The sequence below is a fragment of the Quercus suber genome, unplaced genomic scaffold, assembly GCF_002906115.3.
Source record: "Quercus suber isolate HL8 unplaced genomic scaffold, Cork oak 2.0 scaffold_579, whole genome shotgun sequence".
In the NCBI taxonomy this organism is placed as follows: Eukaryota; Viridiplantae; Streptophyta; class Magnoliopsida; order Fagales; family Fagaceae; genus Quercus; species Quercus suber.
The window spans coordinates 118,152-143,290 of NW_027070024.1; the positions used below are offsets into that span (position 1 = coordinate 118,152).

At 34.2% G+C, this 25,139-nt stretch overlaps 2 protein-coding genes across 3 annotated transcripts; one reads left to right on the forward strand and one right to left on the reverse strand.

Annotated features, from left to right (window-relative positions):
- Positions 1 to 1,747: 1,747 nt before the first annotated feature.
- Positions 1,748 to 5,022, reverse strand: LOC136063799 (uncharacterized). The gene is made up of 2 exons (XM_065764706.1): positions 3,783 to 5,022; positions 1,748 to 1,977 (listed from the first exon to the last, which is right to left on the reverse strand). The coding sequence occupies exons 1-2, from the start codon at positions 5,020 to 5,022 to the stop codon at positions 1,748 to 1,750; spliced, it is 1,470 nt and encodes a 489-aa protein (XP_065620778.1).
- Positions 5,023 to 13,754: 8,732 nt separating this feature from the next.
- On the forward strand, positions 13,755 to 24,188 carry LOC112020900 (alpha-L-arabinofuranosidase 1). 2 transcript variants are annotated; one of them, XM_024053470.2, is made up of 18 exons: positions 13,756 to 13,873; positions 14,647 to 14,858; positions 15,163 to 15,217; positions 16,431 to 16,642; positions 16,955 to 17,076; positions 17,165 to 17,318; positions 17,978 to 18,047; positions 18,857 to 19,002; positions 19,120 to 19,165; positions 19,268 to 19,320; positions 20,030 to 20,174; positions 20,383 to 20,501; positions 20,645 to 20,716; positions 20,798 to 20,901; positions 21,519 to 21,575; positions 21,700 to 21,892; positions 22,568 to 22,714; positions 23,805 to 24,188. In XM_024053470.2, exons 2-18 carry the CDS (start codon positions 14,679 to 14,681, stop codon positions 23,952 to 23,954), a joined length of 2,025 nt encoding a protein of 674 aa, XP_023909238.2. In that variant the 5' UTR covers positions 13,756 to 13,873; positions 14,647 to 14,678; the 3' UTR covers positions 23,955 to 24,188. The 2 variants fall into 2 exon arrangements, with proteins under 2 accessions (XP_065620796.1, XP_023909238.2); XM_065764724.1 differs by lacking the exons at positions 22,568 to 22,714; positions 23,805 to 24,188 and adding an exon at positions 22,264 to 22,512 and having other exon boundaries at positions 13,755 to 13,873.
- Positions 24,189 to 25,139: the final 951 nt, after the last annotated feature.

A 25,139-nucleotide genomic window follows, 5' to 3' on the forward strand; every position in this document is an offset into this window, starting at 1 on the left:
AAATTCTATAATTTGCAAGGCGTAACAAAAATAAAAAATAAAAAATGATAATGAATAAATTCTTATTTATAATACCATATACCGTTTATTCCTACTTAAATAAAATAAAGTTTAAATTTATACTTTTTGAAAATTTCTCTCACACACACACACACACACACACACACACAAACATACTGATATCACACTGGTTTTTTTTTTTTTTTTTTCCTCATTTGAGGAGGAGTTGTATACCAGCTGGAAATCATAGTTTATCACAGATGTACCGTGCAAAACTCGGTTTCATGGTTTGTACGTAAGAAAATATTCTTAAAATATGGTTGATACCTTGGAAAGTTAGATGAAAAATATCGTACTAATAATAAAATCAAATAATGGTTACTGAAGATATGGTTAATATCTCTAATATCTAGAGCATATTGTTTTGAGTAGTACTATAGCTAGCCATAATAATTTTCAAAATTATTAAGTTGGCAAGTTATTGATTTCCAAATTGATCAATCACTAATAGAGTATCATTTATTGTTTATCAATTACAATCAGGGCTAGCTCAACGAATTTGGAGGCACTAAGCAAAAGCTTTAAAAATTGTGTAGGACTAGGATCAATGTTTTAAGTAGGTCCATTCCATAGTCTTCTAAAAAATACTAAAGAAATCAAAATTTAAGAGTAAAAACTGTTGAATATTAGCTCTGATACCATGTTAAATGGAGAATATTATCAACCGCAATGTGTTATACCATGTTGTGTATGCTAGAGAGGATGCGGAAGAGAAAGCATGGAATAGGAACATCAAGAACACGAGAGTTACGTGGTTCAGCCTTGACGGCCTACATCCACGGAAGAATCCCTTAAGGGCTACATCTTTATTGTGTAGGAATGTAGTACAATAACCTGTATTACAATGAACCCTAACATGAGTATATATAGGCGACTAAATCCTAGACTACTAGTACAAGCAGGAATGGGCTTGGGCCTATTACATTGGGTTAATATATGTTTAATATATATCTCTAACACCCTCCCTCAAACTTAAGGCGGAATCTCGATGAAGGCTTGAGGTTGGATAAGCATGAGAAGATCACTTGGAGATGCCTTGAAGAATGCCTTTGAAGAAACCACAATGATGAATGTGCCAATTGACCAATTTCGGAGTTTCAAATAAAGAAACGGAGTCCAAAATTGGAATCTACGCGAAAAACTGAGCAAGATAGGCCCTTTTTGGAAATTTTGACTTTTGGTCAAATGTCAACGCAAAAAGTCAAAGTCAACTGGTTTAGGGTCAAAGTCAACGGATACTGGTCCGGGTCGGTTCCGAGTTTCCGGGTCGGATCACGGATCAGGCAGCAAAGCCGCTGACGTCATCCTATGACGTGTCGCTGACGTGGAGTAGGGCTGATGTGGCAACGGCTTGCGTGGCGCTGACGTGTCAAGATGACGTCAGCATCAGACTTCAGGTGCGTGTGGCGCGTGACGTTAGTCCACCGGCGCGTGGACAACTCCGGTAGGCGCGTGAGAGCGCGTGCGACGGAGATTGGTGCTCGGACTTCGGGGTTTGGCAGATCGGCGAGCTACGAGGCCGTCATGGTGGCGCGTGTTGCTGGAGAAGGATCTGCTCCTGAGGAATCCGAGGCGGCGCGTGAGCTACAACGGAAGCGTGTGGTGGCGCGTGAGGCTGCCGTTGGTGGCCGTGTTTCTGGGTTTTTGTCGCGGGAGGTCGTGTAGCACGTCTGTGGTATTGGTTTCATCAGGCGAGGCATGGATTTGCACAGATCTGAAAAGTTGAGTGGTTCGACTTGCTTGAGAGATCAGAGATGAAGCAGTGAGGCAGCAACGGGGTTTCTGTGGGAGCTGCGTGATGCTGTAGACCCAGATCTGAAAGAAGGCATGGGCACTGTTGTGGATCTATGTTATGCACGTGAGAATCTTCTTTGCTCGCTAGAGATGTTTGTTTGATGCCAAGAACGAAACCTGGCTCTGATACCATGTTGAATATTAGCTCTGATACCATGTTAAATGGAGAATATTATCAACCGCAATGTGTTATACCATGTTGTGTATGCTAGAGAGGATGCGGAAGAGAAAGCATGGAATAGGAACATCAAGAACAGGAGAGTTACGTGGTTCAGCCTTGACGGCCTACATCCACGGAGGAATCCCTTAAGGGCTACATCTTTATTGTGTAGGAGTGTAGTACAATAACCTGTATTACAATGAACCCTAACATGAGTATATATAGGCGACTAAACCCTAGACTACTAGTACAAGTAGGAATGAGCTTGGGCCTATTACATTGGGCTAATATATGTTTAATATATATCTATAACAAAAACAAAGAAGAGTAAAGAAACAAAAGTTAAGCAAAAATGGAGAATAAAAACCCAGCAGAAAACCATGGAGAAGACCAAAGAGGCAAAGGGAAGACTAAAGAGAAAACAAAAAACAAACCTGAAATAAAGATCTGTGAACACACCAAATCTATTGCCAACACTAATTGATGAGTATGCCAACTAAAAAGAGTTTTTTTTTTTTTTTTTAGGATCAAGATGGAAAGTGTGAGTGTTTTTTTTTCTTCTTTCTTTTTTCTACCTTTTGTTATCTTTTCTTTTGCATTTTGTTACTTGTATATTGAGAAAATCAGTGTCTCTCTTTCTCTCCCTCTCTACATTTCAAGTAATAAACATGGGTTTTCTTAATAAAACGTGGTACAAAAGTTTGATCCAGAAGATACTTAGATATGATGATTTTTTTTTTTTTTTTTTGAGAAAGTTAAAGAGTTTGTGATTTGATTGGACTTTATGTCCTTTCAGCCTTTTTGCTTTGTGAGAAACAGTTAGAAATAACTTGTTTCTTCTCAATTTTCAATTAAGGGCTTAAATAATTTGGATGGGTCTTAAATCTTTTAGGCAGGCGTTACTTTTTTTTTCACAACATTATATAATATATTAGTATTATTGGGGGCCCTCTTACAAGTGGGGGCCTTAGACGGGGGCCTAAATGGCCTATAGGTTCAGCCGACACTGATTACAATTAAGAACTTGTCACAATTGTAAAATATGTTACGAAAATTATTGTAAAGTTATTTTGAACCCGTCACATTGAAAAAAAAAAAAAAGGTTTCAACTGTCTTTCTACCATTGAAATAAGTGTTTCATTTTTATCAAGTGTTACTAGCTGTTTGAAAAAAATAAATAAATAAATAAACTCTTGATAAATATCTCAAAAATGGTCAAAGTTCATATGCAAATTACGCTCAATCAAAGTACTTAGAGGGTTATTAATCTTCGAAACGTATACTTTAATATTGTTTCAATGTTTGCCAAACCTTCAAACCCTCAAAGTAAGATTATGTTTGGTAACAGTTTTTATTTTCTATTTTCAAAAACTTGTTTTTGGGAATAAAAAAATAATAATTTTCTTGTATTTTTTAAATCAAAAACATGTTTGGTTAGTTAAAATTAAAAAGATAATTTTTTGAAGAAAAAATAGAAAATACTAAAATATGTTGTTACTATGATTTGAACTATAATGCTAACTTATTAAATGAGATAAATTCATTAAATCAAATGTGTATTTTAATTAAAAACTGAAAACGTCCTTGTTTTCAATTTCCTTCACAAATTGAGTTTTTAGAATAGTTTTGATTTTCTGTTTATTTTGGGTTGCTAAACAAGTTTTTTAGTCCCAAAAATAGAAAATTGTTTTTGAAAACAAAAAATAAGGGAAAAAAAAAACAGTTACCAAATGTGGGGGGGGGGGGGGGGGGAGAAGCCCAACCTTACGGGGGGGNACAGGTAGTCGTATCTGTCCTTTTGGAGTAACCATCCTTCCCTCGAAGCTAACCAAGGGAGAACGGTATGGAGTTAAGTCATCAAGCGTGAGGTTCAGCCCCTTGAAGAGGTCAGGATACATGATCTCCACCGCGCTACCCTGGTCTACCATCACCCTCTTCACATCATATCTCCCGATCCTGAGTGTGACTACCAAAGCGTCGTCGTGAGGCTGAATGGTCCCAGCTTTATCTTTGTCCGAAAAGCCTAAAACGGGCGGGGCAGCCTGTCTGGAGCTCCTCGGATCTCGGCCAATAGCCCCTGCTGGTAGCCGAGCCACTGACATAACATTGGTCGGCCAGGACCCTGTTCTTCCTGGCGCTGTGAAAATGACGTTAATAGTACCTAATGGAGGTTTCGTAGAATCTCTCTTCTCGGACTCAAAATTCGCTTGACCTCCTCGACCACTGGAGTGGTGCAAAAGATGTCTCAACCTGCCTTCACGGACCAGCTGGTCCAAATGATCCCACAAGCTTCTGCAGTCTTCAGTGGCATGCCTATGGTCTTGGTGGTATTGACAATAGAGATTGTGATTGCGTCTCTCAGGGTTCCCTACCATTTTACTCGGCCACCTAAAGAATGACTCGTTCTTGATCTTTTCCAGGACTTGATGAACTGGCTCTTTGAACACTGTATTGACTGCTTGAGCATTTGCTGAGCCTGACTGCCCGGCGAAATCTCTCCTCGGCTTATTGTTGTTATAACGATCCGACCTGAAGTCCTTCCTGTCTTGGGGGGTAACCTTATCCTTATCCTTATCCTTACCCTTCCCTTGCTGTTGATCTTCTTCAACCTTTTTATATTTCTCAATACGGTCCATAAGCTGACGCATGTTAGTGACAGGCTTGCCGGACAAGGATGTCCTTAAACCATGATCAGTGGGGAGACCCAGCTTAAACGTGTCTAAGGCCATTGCATCAAAGTTGCCCTCCATATCATTAAACATCTCCCAATATCTATCTGAATACGCCTTAAGGGACTCGCCCTCACGCATGCTTAAGGATAGCAGAGAAGACAAGGGCCTGGCCACCCTTCGGCATGTGACGAAATGTGAACCAAAAGCTTGAGTGAGCGTTTGGTAAGAATCGATGGAGTCTGCTTTCAGGTTATCAAACCACCTCATGGCCACGGGTCCAAGACTAGAAGGGAATACCTTGCACATCAAAGTTTCATCTCTGGAGTAGACAGCCATCCTTTGGTTAAAATGGCTCACATGTTCCACAGGGTCAGTTTTACCGTTGTAAATAGTAAAGGTTGGCTGGTTAAAACGCCGAGGAACAGGGGCGGAGGCACGTACAGGGGTGGGGGGGCCATGGCCCCCCCAAAATTTTAAAATTTCTTAAAATATATATACAATTATTTTTATGTTTTCAAAATTTAGTCTAAAAAATAAGAGTTGGCCCCCCTCAAATATTTGAATTAGTCCAATAATACTCTTAAAAAAAATAATTGGTCTAATAGTTATAAAGATATAACTTTATTTTTTGCAATTCTATTTTTTATTGTAAAATGTGCTTTTATATCTGTTAAATATTTGATATAATTTGGTATCAAAAATGTTTAAATCTATATTTTTCAACCCGTTATGTGACAATTAACAAGTCATTGACTCATTAAAAAAATTTTATCACTAAAACTACACATGAAATGTGTCTTTAGTTGCCATATAATGTGTTAAAGTAAGGTAGCTTTAAATATGTTTGGAGCCTAACTTATTTCTTCAAGTTTTGGATCATTCATGTTTTTGAAAATTTCATTAGTTCAATTGAAAGATTTTTTACTTACTTTAGCATAAAATTTGATAATTTGTGTTTAAAATAAATTTTTTTTAAGATTTTGACTATGAAAATAGAAAAAATGAATTTTTTTTATGAAAGATCGCCGTCAAAAATAATTTTGATTGAAAATATTAAAATATATTTTTTTTTGGTTGGGTGTGTGTATATATATGTGGGGCCTGTTAGTTAAAAAGGGATAGTAATCCTCATAAGTGGGCTCGGGGCCCCACGGCCCAATCCGAGGACACTTCGTTATCCGAGGATAGTTTAAAAAAGTTTTATTATTACTAAATGGGTAATATAGGAGAAACGAGTAGATATTATATACAGCGGCATAACACACGTCCGAGGACACCAAAGTCCGAGGTGAATGTAACTTTCATGTTATTGGGGAGACTCCGCCAAGTTGTATCTGAACTGGAATTGGATATAACTTAAGGGGGCGTCGGGGAAGGTAGCAAATATCTTCTAAGGCCATCACCTCCACATTAAATGCTCTCCAGCTAACACTTTGGCCGCATTAATGTGGAGGTGATACCTGAACAGTAACTAAGCAGCTTTATGGCCACTAAACTGAAAGTTCCGGTAGGTGCTGGATGGGACAGAAAGGGGTTCCCAAGATAAGAACTACACGTGTACGATGGATACGGGGGGAAAACGGAGTATATAACATAGGAACGAAGGAAATAATAGGGGACTTCTGGCAGAAAAAAGAAAAAAGAAGAGAGAGACTGACTGAAAGAGAGCCGAGGAGATTTTTTCTCAAGGAATGAACCTAAAGTATCCCTTGTTACTTGATGAGTAGAACCTTTCCTGTCACACAGTACTAGTTCTTGAACCCATACTCTAAAAATTTATTGTTTGGGCTTGTTGGGCTAAAAACTCATTCGTACCCAGGGTCAATCCAAACTGAGTCCCTACAATTGGCGCCGTCTGTGGGAAGAATTTGATCTGTTGAGAAGGAAGGGCAGGTGTGATACTCACGATGGAAGAGGGAGTACCGCAACAACCGTTGACGGGCCCGCAACAGGCAGATGCTAATCAACACCAGGCAGAGTCTAGGGGCTCTCAGCACAGTAGTCCGTTGGTAGACCACGAACACGGGGGGGATCATGAGGGGAGTACCCGAACGACCCATACAGATAGAAGCCGCTCTCGGGGGAAAGGCCACGCTTCCCCTGTAAAGAGCGGAGGAAATTTGCAGCGTGAGATTAACAAGTTGAAGAGGGAATTGCGATATGAACGACGAAGGCGTAAGGCTCATAACTCTAAGCACTCCTTTGAGGAGTCGGATGACACCAGTTACAGGTAGAGGTCGAGAACTCCAACGAATCTTTTTCGTGTGAGGACGAGTACCACCGTAGGCGGAGAAGTAAGAGCCCGACTCGCCAGGGTAGGGGAATGATGCCTTGAACAAGGCTTTGAATCAGGTCTCTAAGTCGACCTTTCACGCGACATATTGAAGACGCTAGTCTTCTCCGGCGATTCCACCAGCCTGTGTTCACCATTTATAATGGTCGAACAGACCCAGTGGAACATGTTAAGCCACCTACAGCCAGAAATGGCTATTCATGCCAGGGATGAAGCCTTAATGTTGCAAGGTTTCCGTCTAGCCTGGCCCAGTGCATGAGATGGTTTAATGGTTAGAGACTAATACTATTGACTCTTTTGAGAAGCTCACTNCAATCAAATTAAAGAGTTGGCAAGGCCAGGACATTAGCAAGAAATATGCAAATAAACATTATTTGATTTTATTTATTTATTTTTAACATTATGCTACCTACTAAGAAATATGTTTTGTGCTTGCTGCATGTATATAATAACCTTTCAAATATTGCGGTTCGAGAAGTAGTGCTTCAATGAATGTGTTGTGTCCATGATTATAGCTAATCATGGTCCTAGTAGTACAAATGGTATTACTCATTGTCATCATGTGGCATGAGTCGATAAATTCACACTAGAAAACCCTTTTTATTCAAGAAAAAAAGAAGAACCCCAACTTAATATTCACTTACGGCTTCCTACTCATACTATAGTATGAACATGCATGTAACAAACACTTGAACTTTGTATTTTGTAGGCATGAGTTCTGAAAATACACTAACGCATTATATCAATGAGAGAGAACACCAACGCCAACAATGGAGAGACTATGATTGATTAAGAAGACAGAGAAGATAATGATTGCAGAGAATTATTGGCAAGACACTGTGCCGTATATGCAAGATGAAGACAACAAATTTTTGTGTCGCAAAAGCACTTTAATTGGAAATCCACCAAATTTAAACGAAGGCGTTGTCCATTATGATTCCACAACAACATGCCTATTACTAATACCACCTAATGGCGAGCGTACATGAAGACATCGCCTTACAAATTATAGTCGCTTGGCATGAAATTTTACGGTCGAGCAAAATGCTATACAACATAATGTAGTTTCACATCCTTCTAAGATGATGGAATGGGAATGAAGGTGTCTCATGAGATAGTTTCATAAGACCTATCTTTTACAATATGTGAGACCTAAAGTAAGTCTCACATATTTTGGATCCCATATATTATTAGAGAAAGGTCATTCATGAGACCGTCTCAATAGATAATTTTAACAAGGCAGGATGTTCCCTTGACCCAACATGGTTTTGTCTTTGTATGATTGTATCCTGGCCATGTCTGTAACTTACATGTTAACCCATCACAGGCCCCATTAACTCATTTGTCAGCCCATACTTGTACCCATCAGTAAGTGACACCAATGACTCAACCCTTGGTCTGTGAGCTTGGGTCAACTTGAGCTTCAGTCCAATTTAAAACTGTAACTACCTAATGGCCTAAAGCTTACTTCATTTCTAATAATTTGGAACCCAATTTTTTTTTTTTTTTGAGAAACCGGCCAATCAGATAGAGCCGACTGATTCCCAAAAAGAAAAGAAAAGAAAAGATAGAGCCGACTAATTTAATGCTAAAACATTAGAAGAGGGCCGATTAAGGTATTGTGGGGTTTAAGGCGATAACTTTAAATGAGATCTATTTTTATACTTTGAATATTAATAGAATATTTATTAATTTTTGGGTTTTTTATTCAAATCTATTTTTTTAGAAAAAAATTACAAATTAAAATGAACTCATCGCATTATTCAATGATTATACAACTAAAATAAACACTATTTATTAAATGAAGTTACCAAATACTTAAAATTTATGATTAAAAATTGTAATAAAGTTATATATTTGATATTTTTAAATAGAATGTGAGTATAAATTTATTTAATAGTGTAAGATTAATGAGTTTTTTTTAACATTTATATATGAGAGATTAAATTATTGACCCTCAATAAAAATATTTTTCTTTAAATGGTTTTTCTTTGATAAAAAAAAAAATTTTTTTTTTTATTTATTGGTGAATATTTATGACTTAATTAATACTTTTATTAATACATAAATATCTCTATTGGTAAAAATTTAAGGACCTTTTTTTATTGGGGGGCTTTAAACGGTTGCCTATTTGGCTCACCCATTGAGCTGGCACTGCATCAGAAACATACAACTTATAAATGTCAGAAGGGACATGATTCACAGAAGGGTGATGAAAAGACTGGTTTTTGATCGCCAGAAGAAACATGTTAGAGCATTGCCTTGCCGACGTGTGTGAGAGAAAGAAAAAGATTGTAGAGAGTAAACTGAAGACATAATATCTTTAATCAGATGACCCACAAAAGGGTGATGAAAAGACTGATTTTTGATCGCCAAAATTTTTAAATAACACTTTGCTGTCAAGTTAATTTTACGAGTTTTTTAATGCGTTTTCAGGCTGAAGAAAGGAATATTTGTGAAATTAAGGCTTCAAAGGCATACCATTGAAAGTGGACTTTTTAGATGTCACAGATGACCTAATATGGATATTTTGTCTTGGAGTGAACGCAAGACACAATAAAAGAATACTCCACGTTATTTTCTTTGTATTTTAATCATATTTATTTGGGGAGCAATATGTACACGCATGCACAAACCAGCATACCATCCAAATGGCTTTAAAAGGTATACTGGTATATATAGATTGCATAGAATTTCTCTTCCTAAAGTCCTTCCACTTATAGCTAGTCCCTATGGACAGACAACAATCAAAAGAAGCAACAGAAAAAGAAAAACAAGAATTACCCCTTGTGAATATAGAACACAATTATTCATTAATTGAAAAAGAAAAAGAACAGGAAAAAAAGTGATTTTTTTTTTTTTTACGCGTAATACATTCAATAGTAAAAATTCAACGTTTTACTCGTATATAAATAAATTGTCAGACAATCATCAAGGGACACTATGGCTAAACTTAGGAATTTGGATAGATTCCTCTAAAAATAATTAATATATTTATTTACATGATCCATATTGCTATTAATTCATCTATAATGAGTCAAATATTTTTTTTTTAGAAACATAATGGGTCAATTAAATACAGTACAAATTGACTTCACTTTATTATTTTTTGAAACATGTTATAAATAAATTTTATCAAGTTATTGGCGTTGGACCTCCAGTCTAATCTTATCTATAAAATATAACAATAGATTTTATTCTTGGCCTGGCTCTTCACATTAAAGTGAGTAGTGACCAATAAAATTTTTTTGCCTACGACCAATAAAATTTTTATAACAAGTTATAAAAACCAAAATTTGAATGGAATATGTTGGGACGTCCTATTATATATGCGTATATATGGTGGTGATGAAAATTAATTTAACTAAATTGTACGTAGTCCTTAACATGCACTCAATCTCATTTAAGAATACATATTATCCTATAAAAAAAAAAAAGAAAAAAGAATACAGATTAAATATTTGTACCTACATTTAATACTATAAGGGCTTTTTTTTTTAAATTTTTTACTCTTGAAAAAAAAGAATATTATGTCTGTGGTTCGTATTTTACCTCCCTTCTCCCACTATCTACCTATATAAATTAAAAAAAAAAAAGCATTGTAAGGATATTTATTATTTGGTAGATTATGCATTATTGTTCATTATTGATTGATCTACAATATATATATATATATTATAGTGTGTTGACCGATACATATACACTTAGTTTTTATTTCTTAATTTTTATTATTATTGTGATGTAATAAATTTAATTAATGTTTATATTTTTCAAATAAATTATGAAAATAGAGTTATTATGAAAATAAATTGAAAGGAATAGCCAATTTCTTAGAACATAGTAAATTGTTCCATAAAATTTTATACCTAATTTAATAGTAAGTTTTTGTAAGAAAGATTGGATTAAATTTTAATAGGTTAGATGTAGTTTTTAATGTGCTGTGCGTAATGTTAGAAATACAAATTATTTTTTCACATTTTTACAAACTATTAATGTATCAAGTGTTTATTAGTAAACGAAAAAGTAATGTTAATGGTGGGTTTAGATAAAAATCAATAAAAAGTTGCAAATAACAACAATTTGTAAATATAATGTAAAATAGTTTGTGGCTATAGCATTACTCATTTTAAATTAGAGGAGAACTTGACACAAATTTAAGTATGTAAAATCTAATAACTTTCTCCCAAAGAAAAGAAGAAGAATGTAATCAATATTTAATTCCACTTTAATCTATATATATAAAATAAGGCAAAACTTAGATGCAGTGGTTTGCCACCTGTATTTTAGCCACATGTCATAGTTAGAAACTTCAACAAACGACGTTAAAGACCTATCTTTCTGTTTCTTTTTTGTTCTTTATTTTATCTTTCCTGTCGTCAATAAACATCAGTCTTTTATCTCTCCAACTTTCTTAATCTAAAACTGAAAAGAACCAATTTGGCTTCAGAAAAGTGAAACAAAGAATACGAAAGGCTAGGGGTAAGAAGAAGAAGGTAAGGAATGAAAATTGCCACCATAAAAACCTACCACTGCCAACATGGTCCCATAACCAGGACTTCACTCTAAACCCCAAGCCATCGGTGCAAGCTCCTCTTTGGCAGCCAAGACCAAAACCCACAGCCTACTAAAACCAAAAAAAATCAAAAAACAAATTAAGAACAAAGCATGAAAATCATGGAAATCAGTTTTGGTTTCGCTGGGTTTAGAATCTTTAGATTGCATTTATTTCTTATTGGTTTTGATTATGGAGATTTGGATTTCCAGGGAGGTCATGGGAGAGAGAGAAAAGAACTAGCTTCATTTTTTTATTTTTTATTTTTATTTTATTTTATGGCTTTTGAGGATGATGATGATACATATATAGGATATAGTATTAATAAAATTTTGAAATAATAACATGTTTTTTTTGTGAAGATATGGATCAAGATCTCACAAGCCATTCTTAGCAGAAGAAAAATCTAGCCATTCTCTACTATCCAACTTGAAGTTTGAGAGATGCGAAGACGAAAGGATGTTTTACAGCAGGTGAGAGGGGAAAAACTAATAATATTAACAAAAAGAGAAAAAATTTAACACCTTTTATTGAAGCTTTTAACTATGACAGGTGGCTAAAATATAGGTGGAGAACTTAAAGAAACAGTATGTAAGGTATTGTGTAAAAGTTTTGCCCTATATAATAATAGGTAAAACTGAGAGAAATTCAAATTAGAATTTCAAATTAGAGTTCCAATTTTGCGTCATGTGTTCTAAATTATTTATTCTTAAAGAGTTTTATTTCTTAATTTTAGAATCAAATGTGGAATCATATCATAAATATTCATCCAAGTGAGTTAAAGTACAAAAACTAAAGAGTCTAGAATAAATGAATTATAAAAAAAAAGGTGCTTCACAATAATAATAAAAAAGTACAATTTACATTTTATATAATAATATCCTTATAAATTTTTTAAAGAGTTAACAAAATATAAAAATGACTATCAATAGTATTTAAATTATGTATATATGTAGGAATTATATTATGTGTCTTATTGTATATTTTTAAGTTTATCCATATATATGCATGTGGTTACAAGCTAGTATGTTATAATAGATAATAAACTAGATGAATTTTTTAACATGAATACTCATCACAAAATCAAATGAACTTTTTCATTGTAAGTAATTATTTGACCACATACTTGGTATAAATTCCATTCACCTTTACGTGACTTAAAAGTCATGTTTTGAAATGAAATAACTAAATTATTTCTTACATTTATAGAAGAAATATCTTATGAAATGCTTTCACGATACCTCTATGTCCACCTTTAGGACAAAACGAAAAGTGTCATAGATTGCGTACATTTTTTTTTTTCTTTTTAGCTGTTGCCATTTTTCTCTTTTATCTAAATTTTTTTCTTTTATCTATTTTTAATTTTCTTTCTTTTTTCGTAATCAAGTTTATGCGTGTCATGATGCTGGTGTTAATATATATGGTAAGACTTATAGTATATACTTGATTTTTGTTCCTAATTATTGTGCAAAGCCAAAGAGACAAGAGACAAAGAGAGTGGTATAATAATACTATGATTGAAACCTATTATTGTCGCTGATACAATAAACGCGGAAAGAAGACATTTTTTCATACGAGAAATAGAAGACTGTGCAAATGCAGCAGAGGATAGAATTGCCGAATTAGGGGGCCCACAAAACAAAATGATTGAGCTTGCCACGCGAGTGTTTTACCTTGTAATCCATTCCACATATCTGCTTACGTTAAGGAAAGGCAAACTCTCAGATTCTCTCTCTCTCAAATCCAATCCTATTGTGAAAGTGAAAAGAGTTTTAACACAGAGAACATTTTTTTTGTTTAAACTTTGCAGTATGTCGTAGTTAAGTTGGCAAATTTTTATTGATTTTGATCGGGTTTATTGTTAACATAAATTTTTAACTTACCACTTACAACATGTAGTTGTATATTTTTTGCCAAATTTCTCAATGTAAAATAGTATGGAACAAAATTTGACTCCGAGAGTTATCTTGTTTAAGTTCTAACTAATTATTTAATAAATTAAAAGAGTATTACTATGTAAATAAGTCGTATGACATGTTAAAAGTATGATGTAACTTCTATGTAACTAAAATTACACATTAATAGTCACTTATTCAATTATCACATTAACATAGAGAAAAAAAAAAAAGTTGCCTAAGATAACTCCAAAAAAAAAAAAAAAAAAAATCAAATAGTATCAAATAGTATCAAGTACTTGGGTCTATATAAGTCAGTTGGGATAAAGTCCGTTCTTTAAGAGAGAAGTGAGAGACAGAGTCAAACACCCACTACTCTTATTAAGACTCCTATCCACCCTTCCAACAACACTGTTCTCACTCTGTTTTTCAAAACCAACTACCCCTGTAAGTTCTGTCTCTCTGAAAAATTTCTCTTTCTTGAATTTATAATTAAAAATTTAGCTCAATTATGATTTTTGAATTTTGTGTGATCATTGCTGGGTCTTCTTGTTTATTGTTTTCCAACTTAGGTTCTCCTTTTCTGGTTAATAATTGGTCTAAAAGGTTTTATGTTATTATTATTATTATTTTTTTGTCTTTTACTTGATTAAATTGTTAATAAAGGCTGTAATTTCAATTTTAAGGCTCAGTGTCTGTTTAATGTTAATGGGTCTGTTCTAATAATATCTGGGTCTTTTTAGTAATTGTCATTTCAATTCCTCCTCTCTTTCTTCCTCTCCTCTGTATTCAATCTATATTTTACAGTAATTTATTGGAGTGAACAACTTCTGCTGTAATTGGAATTGAAAAGCTTTTCATTCTCCTCCAGTTTCTCTTAATAATTTGATCATATACACCATATTGTTCAGATGATAAAATTTAGAATGTAGTTTGAATTTTTATTATGTTATTAGTTCAACTATTTGTAAATCTCATTCTTTAGTTATTATTATTATTTTCTAACCTTTTGTATAGCTGGCTGTAGTAATCATCTTACAGTGACCAAATGGAATTGATAAAAAAAAGTTGTTTTGGGGTTCCAATTTTTAGGCAGTTCCTATATTTAGACATGGCAATTCACACCTGAGACCAAACTTCTGCTTATCCTATTATCTTCCTATTCTGTATAATTGATCCGAATGTAACTGAATAAGTTCCTTTATCAAATCCTTTATAAGGTTGTGAATAGATTGGATGCGTTGAGGAAACAATGGGTTCTTGCAAGGTCCCTTACAGTGTTCTTCTGCTTTACTTTGTCATTGGGACCTTTTTTGTGTCTCAATGTTTTGCTATTGGAGTTGACGCCAACATTACAGCACAATTGCTTGTAAATGCTTCTGACGCAGCAGGAAAACCAATACCCGACACACTTTTTGGACTATTTTTTGAGGTTAGTTTCTTGACTTACAATGCAGTTGCCTACTTTGATAATCAGGAATTGATAAACGCACCTCTATGGAGTTCTCAATTTTGGAGATGGAATCTTGATCAATTAGATTAGACATGCTCCATTTGATTTCAATCTTATAAAATGTCTTTAAAGAGACAACAAGTTCATTTAATTAATTATTATTATTTTTTTCAAATTTGTGACCCCTCATGATGTGTGAAATGACTATTTTCTATTTTTTGGCATATAATTACATGTTATAATTAGGCTGATTGAGCAGTTTCTCTCAAAATCGTTTCTGCAGGAGATCAACCATGCTGGTGCTGGTGGGTTGTGGGCAGAGCTTGTAAGCAACAGAGGTCATTTCTAAATACTATGAACTTCCAGATTAGAGAAAAGTCTGTAGAAAGAAGAAAGTTTTCTGTTCAATTTTTAGGTTAAAATACACCCACACCCACACCCTTTGTGGTTTGATGCGGTTATCTTAACACATTTTGTGCCTTCAAAATTTTTAATTATACCCCCCTGTGGTATTTTGTTTTTCTTCTGCTTTCATCCTCTTACTTTTAAAACATTAACGAAAATTATTATCATGAAAATAATTGGGTACAACAAGAAGTGTGATTGGAGAGAGATGTACAGGTTCATGTGCATTTCATTTTACTTATTTGTGTTAATGATAAAAAAGGAAGTGGACAAAAGTCTTCAATAAGAACAATTGGATGCTGCAAGGGAATTTGTTAGAAAAATTAGAAAATCAAGGATTTTGAATAGAAATGCACTAAATCAAAGGGCTGTAAGCACATTTTACCATAATTCTTAATGATTTCTGACATTTGGGGTGTGTGAATTATTGCATTTATAGATAAAGAATAAAAACTTGAACATGAGTCATTAGACTAAGGGTGCAAACTGCATATTTTGGGAAGGGAAAGAGAGAGGTGGGGGAGTGGGTGTGTTATAGCTTGTTTGAGTGTTTCAACATGTGCTTCTCACTAAATGCTTAGAATTACTTTCTTTATCTCAAATATTAAAATATTGATAAGAATTATAATCTGTGAAATCCTTTATACCCCTCCTTCCAAAAATATATCATGTGGTTTTAAATGATGCAATTATTAACAAAAATGTACAAATATAGTGAACTTCTTTAACTATATTCTACTATATACTAGAGGTGGCACGATCTGATAAGATATTTGTTTATTTTATGGGACAAAAATGAGTGCAATATAAGAAATTAAAGAAGGATGAACTTTCACTTTGAGGAACTTTCATATATTTTAGGACAACTCACAAAGGCAAGCACATCATCAATTTTTGGGATGGAGGTAGTATTTTATTTAGAATCTGATAATCCACTTTGCTTAATACCTGTGTTGACAAAATAAATTGGCTTGTTGAATTTTACCTTGTACTTCTATGGTATTATATGACTTTGCACTTCTATATATTGTCATGGACAACTAGCTTTTTAGATGCAAGACACTGACATGCTTGTTCATGTTTGGTCGACTCCAAACATATCTGGATTTTTCAAAGCTGTGGATTCTCATGAAGTTTCTCTTCCAGGTTTTGAAGCTGGGGGTCCTAATGTTCCCTCAAATATTGACCCTTGGTCTATTATCGGGAGTGAGTCATCCCTTATTGTATCAACTGATCGCTCATCACTCTTTGAGCGCAATAAGGTTGCCCTCAAAATGGAGGTGCTCTGTGACAGCGAAGGCACCAATATCTGTCCAGTTGGGGGAGTTGGTGTTTATAACCCGGGGTTTTGGGGCATGGTAAGGACTAGTTGACACCGATTCTATAAGATTACTGTTTTGTATCTTTCATTCTTCTTTTCCTGTTTCTCTCTTACTTTTTCCCCTTTGCTTTAGAAGATTTACAAGTTGAAAAGGAATTGGCATGGAACATTTGTTTTAAAATCTTGAATATTAGGACTGGCTTACAGTCTGAGTTCTAGTAGTTCATACTTCCTAGTTGTTTAGGCCTCAAGAGAGTAGTACATCCTGTATTGCTTGATTAATAATTTATAGTTATTCTCCACTTATTTTTTGATTTGTAACAAATCCTATTATTTTGTTTTCCTTCAGAATATTCAAAATGGAAAGACATACAAAGTGGTCCTCTATGTTCGTTCATCAGGAGCAATTAACGTATCTGTATCATTGACAGACTCAAATGGCTTGCAGACACTAGCAACTGCTAACATCATGTGGGCAACTTTTATATATTCTTTGGGAATTCTGTATATATTTTTCTAATAAAATGGGTCTTAATTATACACTTGACTGCCCTCCCAGAGCTTCTGCTTCTGATGTATCAGACTGGATGAAGGTGGAGGTGCTGTTGGAAGCCAAAGCCTCGAATCCTAATTCGAGACTTCAATTGACAACAACCATAGCAGGAATTATATGGTTTGACCAAGTGTCAGTTATGCCCTTGGACACATACAAGGTACTCATTTGTGCTCATCACAAGAAGTAGACATATGCTCAAAGTGTGGCTTAGTCCATAGGTATTATATGTTATATATTTGCACATGGATACAGTTACAGAAGCATGCTGTATTGTTTTGAGATTGGTGTAACTATCAAAATTATATATATTACATAAATCACGTATTTCTTTCTCTTAAATAGATGTAAGGAAACCTAGGACCTCATAAGTATATAAATGAAGGGATTGACTGTTGAGTGTCATCTTGAAGGATGTTCATTCAATCCAGACTGTTCATTTGATGTGATGAGGGGTCTATGGATTTTCCATGAGAGCTATACCTTTGCTTTACATCATCCTTGTCCTGTACCACTCCACACATTGGATTTTATGTATATGAACCACTGTTTGTCACACATGAGACATGGCATACAACCTTATTTTTCTTCTTCTTCTTCTTCTCTTTTTTTTTTTTTTTTTTTTTTTTTTGATAATGAGGCATGGCATGCAACTTATTTTAAATTTTGATTTTGAAAATATGTTCATTAAAAGAATACAATTTTTTTAAAATAATTCTTTCTTATTTTAAGGCCTCCCTTGCCACAAGAATCAATTGTTCATTTGTAGAAGTAGAAAAATAACATGATCTTGAATTAAGAAACTTTATATTGGCATAGGGACATGGTTTCCGAAGTGACCTTGTTGAAATGCTGACAGACTTAAAACCTCGATTTCTCAGATTTCCAGGTAAGGATAAACTTATATGTTTTAACAGTTCTCAATTCAGGTTGTGTTGCTTTGAACATATTTACCTTTTGGACTATTTTGACTTTGTTATGCAGGCTTCTATATATAATATTTACAATGCTGAGGTTCATAGGTTAAATTTATTTACATCCTCCCTTTATACGTGGTGATTTGAGTACTTATTTTGTATCTGCATCTTTTCATTATGACTGCAATCTATATAATATACATCAATTAATAGGAGTGCCTTTGACGGTGGGTGGAATCCATAGGTGTAATCAAGTTGAATTTTCTTAAAAGTTTTGTTCATATGGATCTCAGTTCACTCTTCTTTTGGCTCTTTGATGTCTTTCCGTTTTTATCCTTAAATATTGAGCTGTAATTTTTTTTTTTTTAATTATTCTGGGGTAGTGTGCCATTTTTATATAACCTGTGTATGGGCTATGAACCCTTCTGGCCTTTGCTAAATATTTTTTGTTACTTATGGTAATATAATATTTTTTAGTCTTTTGAATTTTATGCAGACAAGCCTCATATACTGGAAATTTGTGAGGTTATGAGCTAAATACTTATTAAATCTTTAAGAACGATCATTTTCTATCCCATATAACTGTGGTCCTGCCCCTACCACCACCTGCATCCCAACTAAAAAAAAGCAGTAGCTGGCTTTTGCATGCTTCATTGGGTATTTTTTCTGTTCATTAATTGACTGACAGGGTTGACATCATAATTAATTGGAAATGTTGTTTTAATCCCTCAGAAGTTGGAACCTAACTAATGCAGTATGCTTCCCAAACATATTGCATCAGGTGGCTGTTTTGTTGAAGGTGAATGGTTAAGAAATGCATTTCGCTGGAAAGCGTCTATTGGACCCTGGGAGGAGAGACCAGGGCACTTTGGTGATGTTTGGATGTACTGGACTGATGATGGGCTTGGTTATTATGAGTTTCTTCAAGTATGTATCGTATATAAGTTGGTGGTTGAAGGATTGTTGGGGTTCTTGGTAACTTGAAAAAATTTCAATGCACGCTGCATGAGTATATCTTAAGCTGTAAATGTTTTTGTTTTGCAGCTGGCAGAGGACCTAGATACATTGCCAATATGGGTATTCAACAATGGTACTTTACAAATGCTTGGTGATGTTAACTGTTTTTCTTTCTTTTTTAGTCTAGCAATTGATTGATTTATTTTTATCTATCTCTACTTTATCAATTCTACAGGAGTCAGTCATAATGATCAAGTCGATACTTCCAGTGTCATGCCTTTTGTGCAAGTAAGTCTACAAGTTTTTTGCTTCCTACTACATTATCATAGGCCAAAAAGCTAATAAATACCTGGAGTAATACAGATATTTAGGACAACTACTATAATAATGGATGCTAGTATTGCATCCCAAGCTCATCCGAATCAAAATTATGTTTTCTTTAATGCGAACAACTCTTCTCCAACCAATGTCCAAGCTTCAACTAAGGTGTTACTGAAGGACACTCAGATGAGGACACACATCTGTGGACATTAATGTCTCTTCAGAAACCAAGTAGGGTGTGGCAGGTGTAGCAGTAGATGAGGTGGCATTTAGGGGAAACATTGTGAGCTATTTGACAGATAGGAGATTTTTGTTAAAGAAAATTTATTTGTTCACTATAGTAGAGGTAGAATAGGTGAGGCAGCATTTAGGGGAAACCTTGCAAGCTATTGACCTATATAGGAGTTTCTTGTTCTTTTAAAGAAAATTTATTTGTTCACCATGTATCTGTGAATTGAGCTCTTAATGTAGACTTGCTAATTCACTGCCGTTATTTCACTAATAACTTGTTAACCAATTTTCATAGCTCAAAAAAGGAAAAACAGAAAGAACAGAAAATAAAATTTTCTTGCTACTGGCATTTCCCCCATTCATGGAATCCAGCCTCACTGTTCAGTGCTAAAAATATTGACTTTTTTCATATGGCATTCTGTGATCATGTTTGCCTTGATTACAGGAAGCCCTTGATGGTATTGAGTTTGCTAGGGGTGATCCTAATTCTACATGGGGTTCTATTCGAGCTGCAATGGGACACCCAGAACCTTTTGACTTGAGATATGTTGCTATTGGGAATGAGGATTGTGGGAAAAAGAATTACCGAGGTTATATTTGTTGTGATTTTAAAAAAAATTTATTTTTAAATTGGTTATTGTGAAACAGATACAATGAATAGCTTTTTAGATATTATAATATGAGCATAAGATGGTATTCTCCATGCCTAAATTAATATATCTGATCTAAGACTAACTTTCTTGTTATTATACTATTTATTTTTTCGTTTTCATTATTCTTTAAATTTTCATTGAGCAGGAAATTACCTCAAGTTCCACAGTGCCATAACACAGGCCTATCCAGACATCAAAATGATCACAAACTGTGATGGGTCTTCTCAACAGTTGGATCACCCTGCAGATTTTTATGATTTTCATGTAAATTCTTGTCATCATTTATATTCATTTCAAATGAATGGACCTTTGTCAACTGATTATTATCTATGATAATATGAATATCTTGGATTGTTAATTGGACAACAAGGAACAGCACTTGTCTTACTCTCTGGTTTCTTGTTCAGATTTATACATCCGCGAATGACTTGTATTCTAAAGCTCATAGATTTGATCATACATCACGTAATGGTCCAAAGGTGTGATGATGTGCCTCTGATGATTTATATATGTACTTTTGATTATATATTTTGAATAATGTTTCCATTACTATACTTCAGGCTTTTGTAAGTGAATATGCTGTAACTGGGACAGATGCTGGCAGAGGAAGTCTTTTAGCAGGACTGGCCGAGGCCGCATTCCTTATTGGGATTGAAAAGAACAGGTTTGCTGCAATTTTTTAACTTGCATTCTTTAATATTTTCTGATGGGCTTAGATAGCGGTGTTTGGCCAAGAGAGATCTAGCAAGCCAACCCAAGACAGTTGCCTTGAGGATTTATTTAGTAATAACAATACTCATTGGTGAGAGGTGGATGTGATATATAAATTCTACAGATCTATGGAAATATTATCTTCTAATCAGGCCTTTGTTGAGCCAAAAAGAAAACAGGAGAAAAAGAAAAAGAAAAAGAAAACATGAAGTGGAAACCTATGAGCACCAATATCCTAAGAAGCTAGCAATCAAAAACTGCAAAAGGTACATTTTGCACAATGTGCTGTCCTCAAGCTTGGCATTTTGAGCCATCCCACTATGCCCTGAAGAAACTAGGCATAATGACACCAAGTGAAAAGAATACACAAAATTTTGAGTGACAAAGTTAATCAAGAAATGGTTTATTGATTACTCCTGACCCTTAAAAAATGTACTGCTTTTTGTGAAAGCTGATGACAGGTGGTATTGTTTTTCTTAAATGCCAATTAGCTTACAAAGCTTCTCTACTCCCAACAATTCTATCACCAATCAGAAAGATGATTTTTTTTTTTCCCTTACTTCAATGTAGTGACGTTGTTGAAATGGCAAGCTATGCACCGCTTTTTGTGAATACCAATGACAGGCGGTAAATTTTCTCCATCTTTTCCCATGAAATATCTCTCTATATATTAGACTCTTGGAAGAGAAAAAGTGGCACTGTTTCTGTTTGATTGCTGTACTAAAATTGAAAAAATTTCTGTGTTTTTAAGGTGGAACCCAGATGCAATTGTCTTTGACTCGTCACAGCTATATGGAACACCTAGCTACTGGGTGCAACGCTTTTTCACGGAGTCAAGTGGAGCAACTATTCTTGATACAACACTCCATACAAACACGTCACTTATTGCATCTGCAATTACTTGGCAGGACTCAAATGATGGCAAGAATTACCTAAGAATAAAGGTGTACTTCATCATCATTGATCCCTATATCTTTTTTTTACTCTAATGCTTTCTGAGATCATGCTCTACCCTCAATTTCTTGGCTAATTGTATAGTTTTCTTTTTGTTTCATTTTCTTTTCAGCATATAAAAATTCAAAGATTTTCTTAGATGTTACCATGAACAACCTTGGGGACAAAAAGGAAAAGGCATAAATTTTGAGTGTGCTGCAAAACTATTGGGTTTCTATTGCTTAAACTGCCTTTAAATGACATAAGTTCATGGCTGACTTCTACAATGCATGTGCATATATGTTATATATATAGGAGTTATAATAAGTCAGACCTTGATGTGATGGTTTATTCAAATTTCTCTTTTCATATATATATATAGAGAGAGAGAGAGAGAGAGCATGCACACACAAAATTCATTTGGATAGATAAGAGGCAAGACAGTACAACAAAGGGTTATAACATTCAGGTAAGTATGACAAATCATTTATGTGATTTTCAGAACTTTGTCTATTTAGGCCTCTTACAAATTTTTTTTTTTTGTTTTTGGATAAGTGGTCTTTTACAGTTTTCAAACTCAGTAGTTGCATTGTTAGCTTTTGTGATTATCTACTGAAGAGATTGGACTATGGCTTAGATCTGATTTATGTGGCAAGTTTATCACGTTGGGATTCTTGCTTTTGCAGATAGTGAACTTTGGAGGTGATAAAGTCAATCTCACGATTAGTGTGGGTGGATTGGATCCTAACTCCATACAATTATCTGGGTCAACAAAGACTGTACTCACTTCTGGTAATTTGAAGGACGAGAATTCCTTCAACCAGCCAAAAAAGGTACTTGAGGAATTGCCTTTTCCTTAAATAATTATAGAAAGCATATCTTCTACTTGGTACAGAAGTCTCCATGAATTCATAAATCATATGCTTTTTAAAAAAAAAATATATATATATATATATATATATTTATGAATGTCTTCTTCATAAGTATCTTAAAAAAATGATATATATATATATATATATGTTTATGAATGTCTTCTTCATAAGTATCTTAAAAAAATGATCTTTGGATATTCTCAAAGGTTAGAATAAGTTATTAATTTAGAAATATGGAGTGAAATATTCATTGACCAAGACAATGGCATAATATTTGATTAATGTCGATTTGATTTTTCCAGTTCCATCTTTAACAAGCCAAAGTTTGGTGAAATTGAAAGCAAAACTTCTAAGCAGACTGTTGATTTAACTATAATCCAAAACCTTTTCGTAGTTAGCTGGATTTGACGATTGAAATCTTATTCTCCAATGACTCTATCTAGGATCATATCTCTTGTTAAATCAATGGCTGTAATGAAAACATCAGTCGATTCAGTGCTGTCACTATACACTTCCTCTGTTGCTATGATTTCTTTTGATAAGTAATCACCTTCGCAAATTTTGTGTTCTGGAAATTTGAATTTCCTTCAAGCAAATAGTAAAAATATAACTCTGCCCCCCCTGCTTTATTAACTGTGAAAGGCTTGTGTAAGTAAATTAAATGGAACTTGAAGCATACCATATCACCAATTTCCAGTCGACTGGCATTCCAAAAACACTTTATTCTTTGAAATTTTCGTAGTCCTGATGCAAATTGTTTTAGTACTCATATTTTTTTGCACATTCAGCTTCTGACATATCACTCAATGATTGAACTGTATATTTGTGCATCTATTAAAAAAACTCTCATTTTCAGTCTGCAGCTCATGTTATAACTGATACAACTTCTATCTTCTCATGAATTTGTTAATTCTAATGCATTTCTGCTTTACCACCTGAGAAATCTCTCATGGAGCTCCCAGCATTTTTTTTTGGCAACAATAGTGTTGTAAATATGCAGCGGGTAAAATTTTGCCAATCTTAATTTTGTTTTTACTTCCATTATATGCAGGTAGCACCAACCAACACTCTAATTGAAAATGCTGGCACAGAAATGAATGTCATACTCCTTCCTCATTCTTTCACTTCATTTGATTTGTTAAAAGAATCCAGCATTATCAGGACTACAGGAACTGATTCTTCCTCTCGAGCTTCTTTTTAAACTATTAATTGATGAATATTTAGTATAATTTTATGAATTAATCAAAATAACTCTACGAACATGACATCGTCGTGCGCTAGCTATTCAGCTGTAACGTCATGTTGTAGATAATATCAAACTTGCTGCCTTTTAGTTCCATGCTTGTAACATCTTTGTGGAGACAATTCTGTCCTTAAGTTATTTTCAGAGCTTATGTGCTTGTGAGTGTTATTATATCAAACTTGCTGTTTTTCAGTTCCATGCGTGTTATAATATAAAAACGCTTCTTGTGGATGCATTACCTCTTTCACATAAAAAAGAAAAAGAAATAGAAAGATGTTGAGCTCGTACAAAAGAAAAGGAAACTAATGAGATTAGCATAATCTTGCAAAAAAAGAGAGGATAAAATAGAGATAAGCTTCAAGAAAAAAGGGTGATTGGGAAATTATTGTAAAGACTTATTTATTTATTTATTGGTAGGTTTTGATTGGTAGTTAGAAATGTTAGACAAAGGAATTAATAGAAAGCTAGGACAAACCTAATAAGATCCTCGTTATCATGTTGGCTTAGATCATTAGATGAAGAAGATACAGTAGTCATTGCCCTTGCCATCTTAAGGGGGAATCAACTAATAAACCAGTCGTTGATTTGAGTTTGCTGCTCATGATTTAAACAACTGGTTTATTAGTTGAGTTCTTAAGATTCCCCCTCAAGATGGCAAGGGCAATGACTACTACATGCATCTTCTTTGTTGCAATTCGTTATAATGTATAAGTTATACACCTATCATACCAAGCAATGTGTGTTCTTTTCACACGGTTCATGGTTTCCAATTAGTCGATTCAAATATTTGATTAGGACTGTATAACGGCTAATAGAGAGAGTGAGTTTTTAATACACATGTAACTATGTAAGTTGACGTTGTAGCAAGTCACTGTCAGAGATGTTTGTGGAGATTCAGAACTAAGTTAGATTTACAATGAATAGGGTTTCTGATTGTAAAGCTCTATTTTATAGTGAAACTGCTCACCATGGGATTGATAAGTTCAAGTCCCCCTAGGTTTTTCTATGAAACAATTTGTTTCATTATGTTTCTTGGCTCGTTATATCTTATCTTATTTATATTTCCACACTTGCATAATATTGATGATTATGTGTTTAACTTAAATCTTACATAACAAATCTAATAATCGACTTGAATTAAAA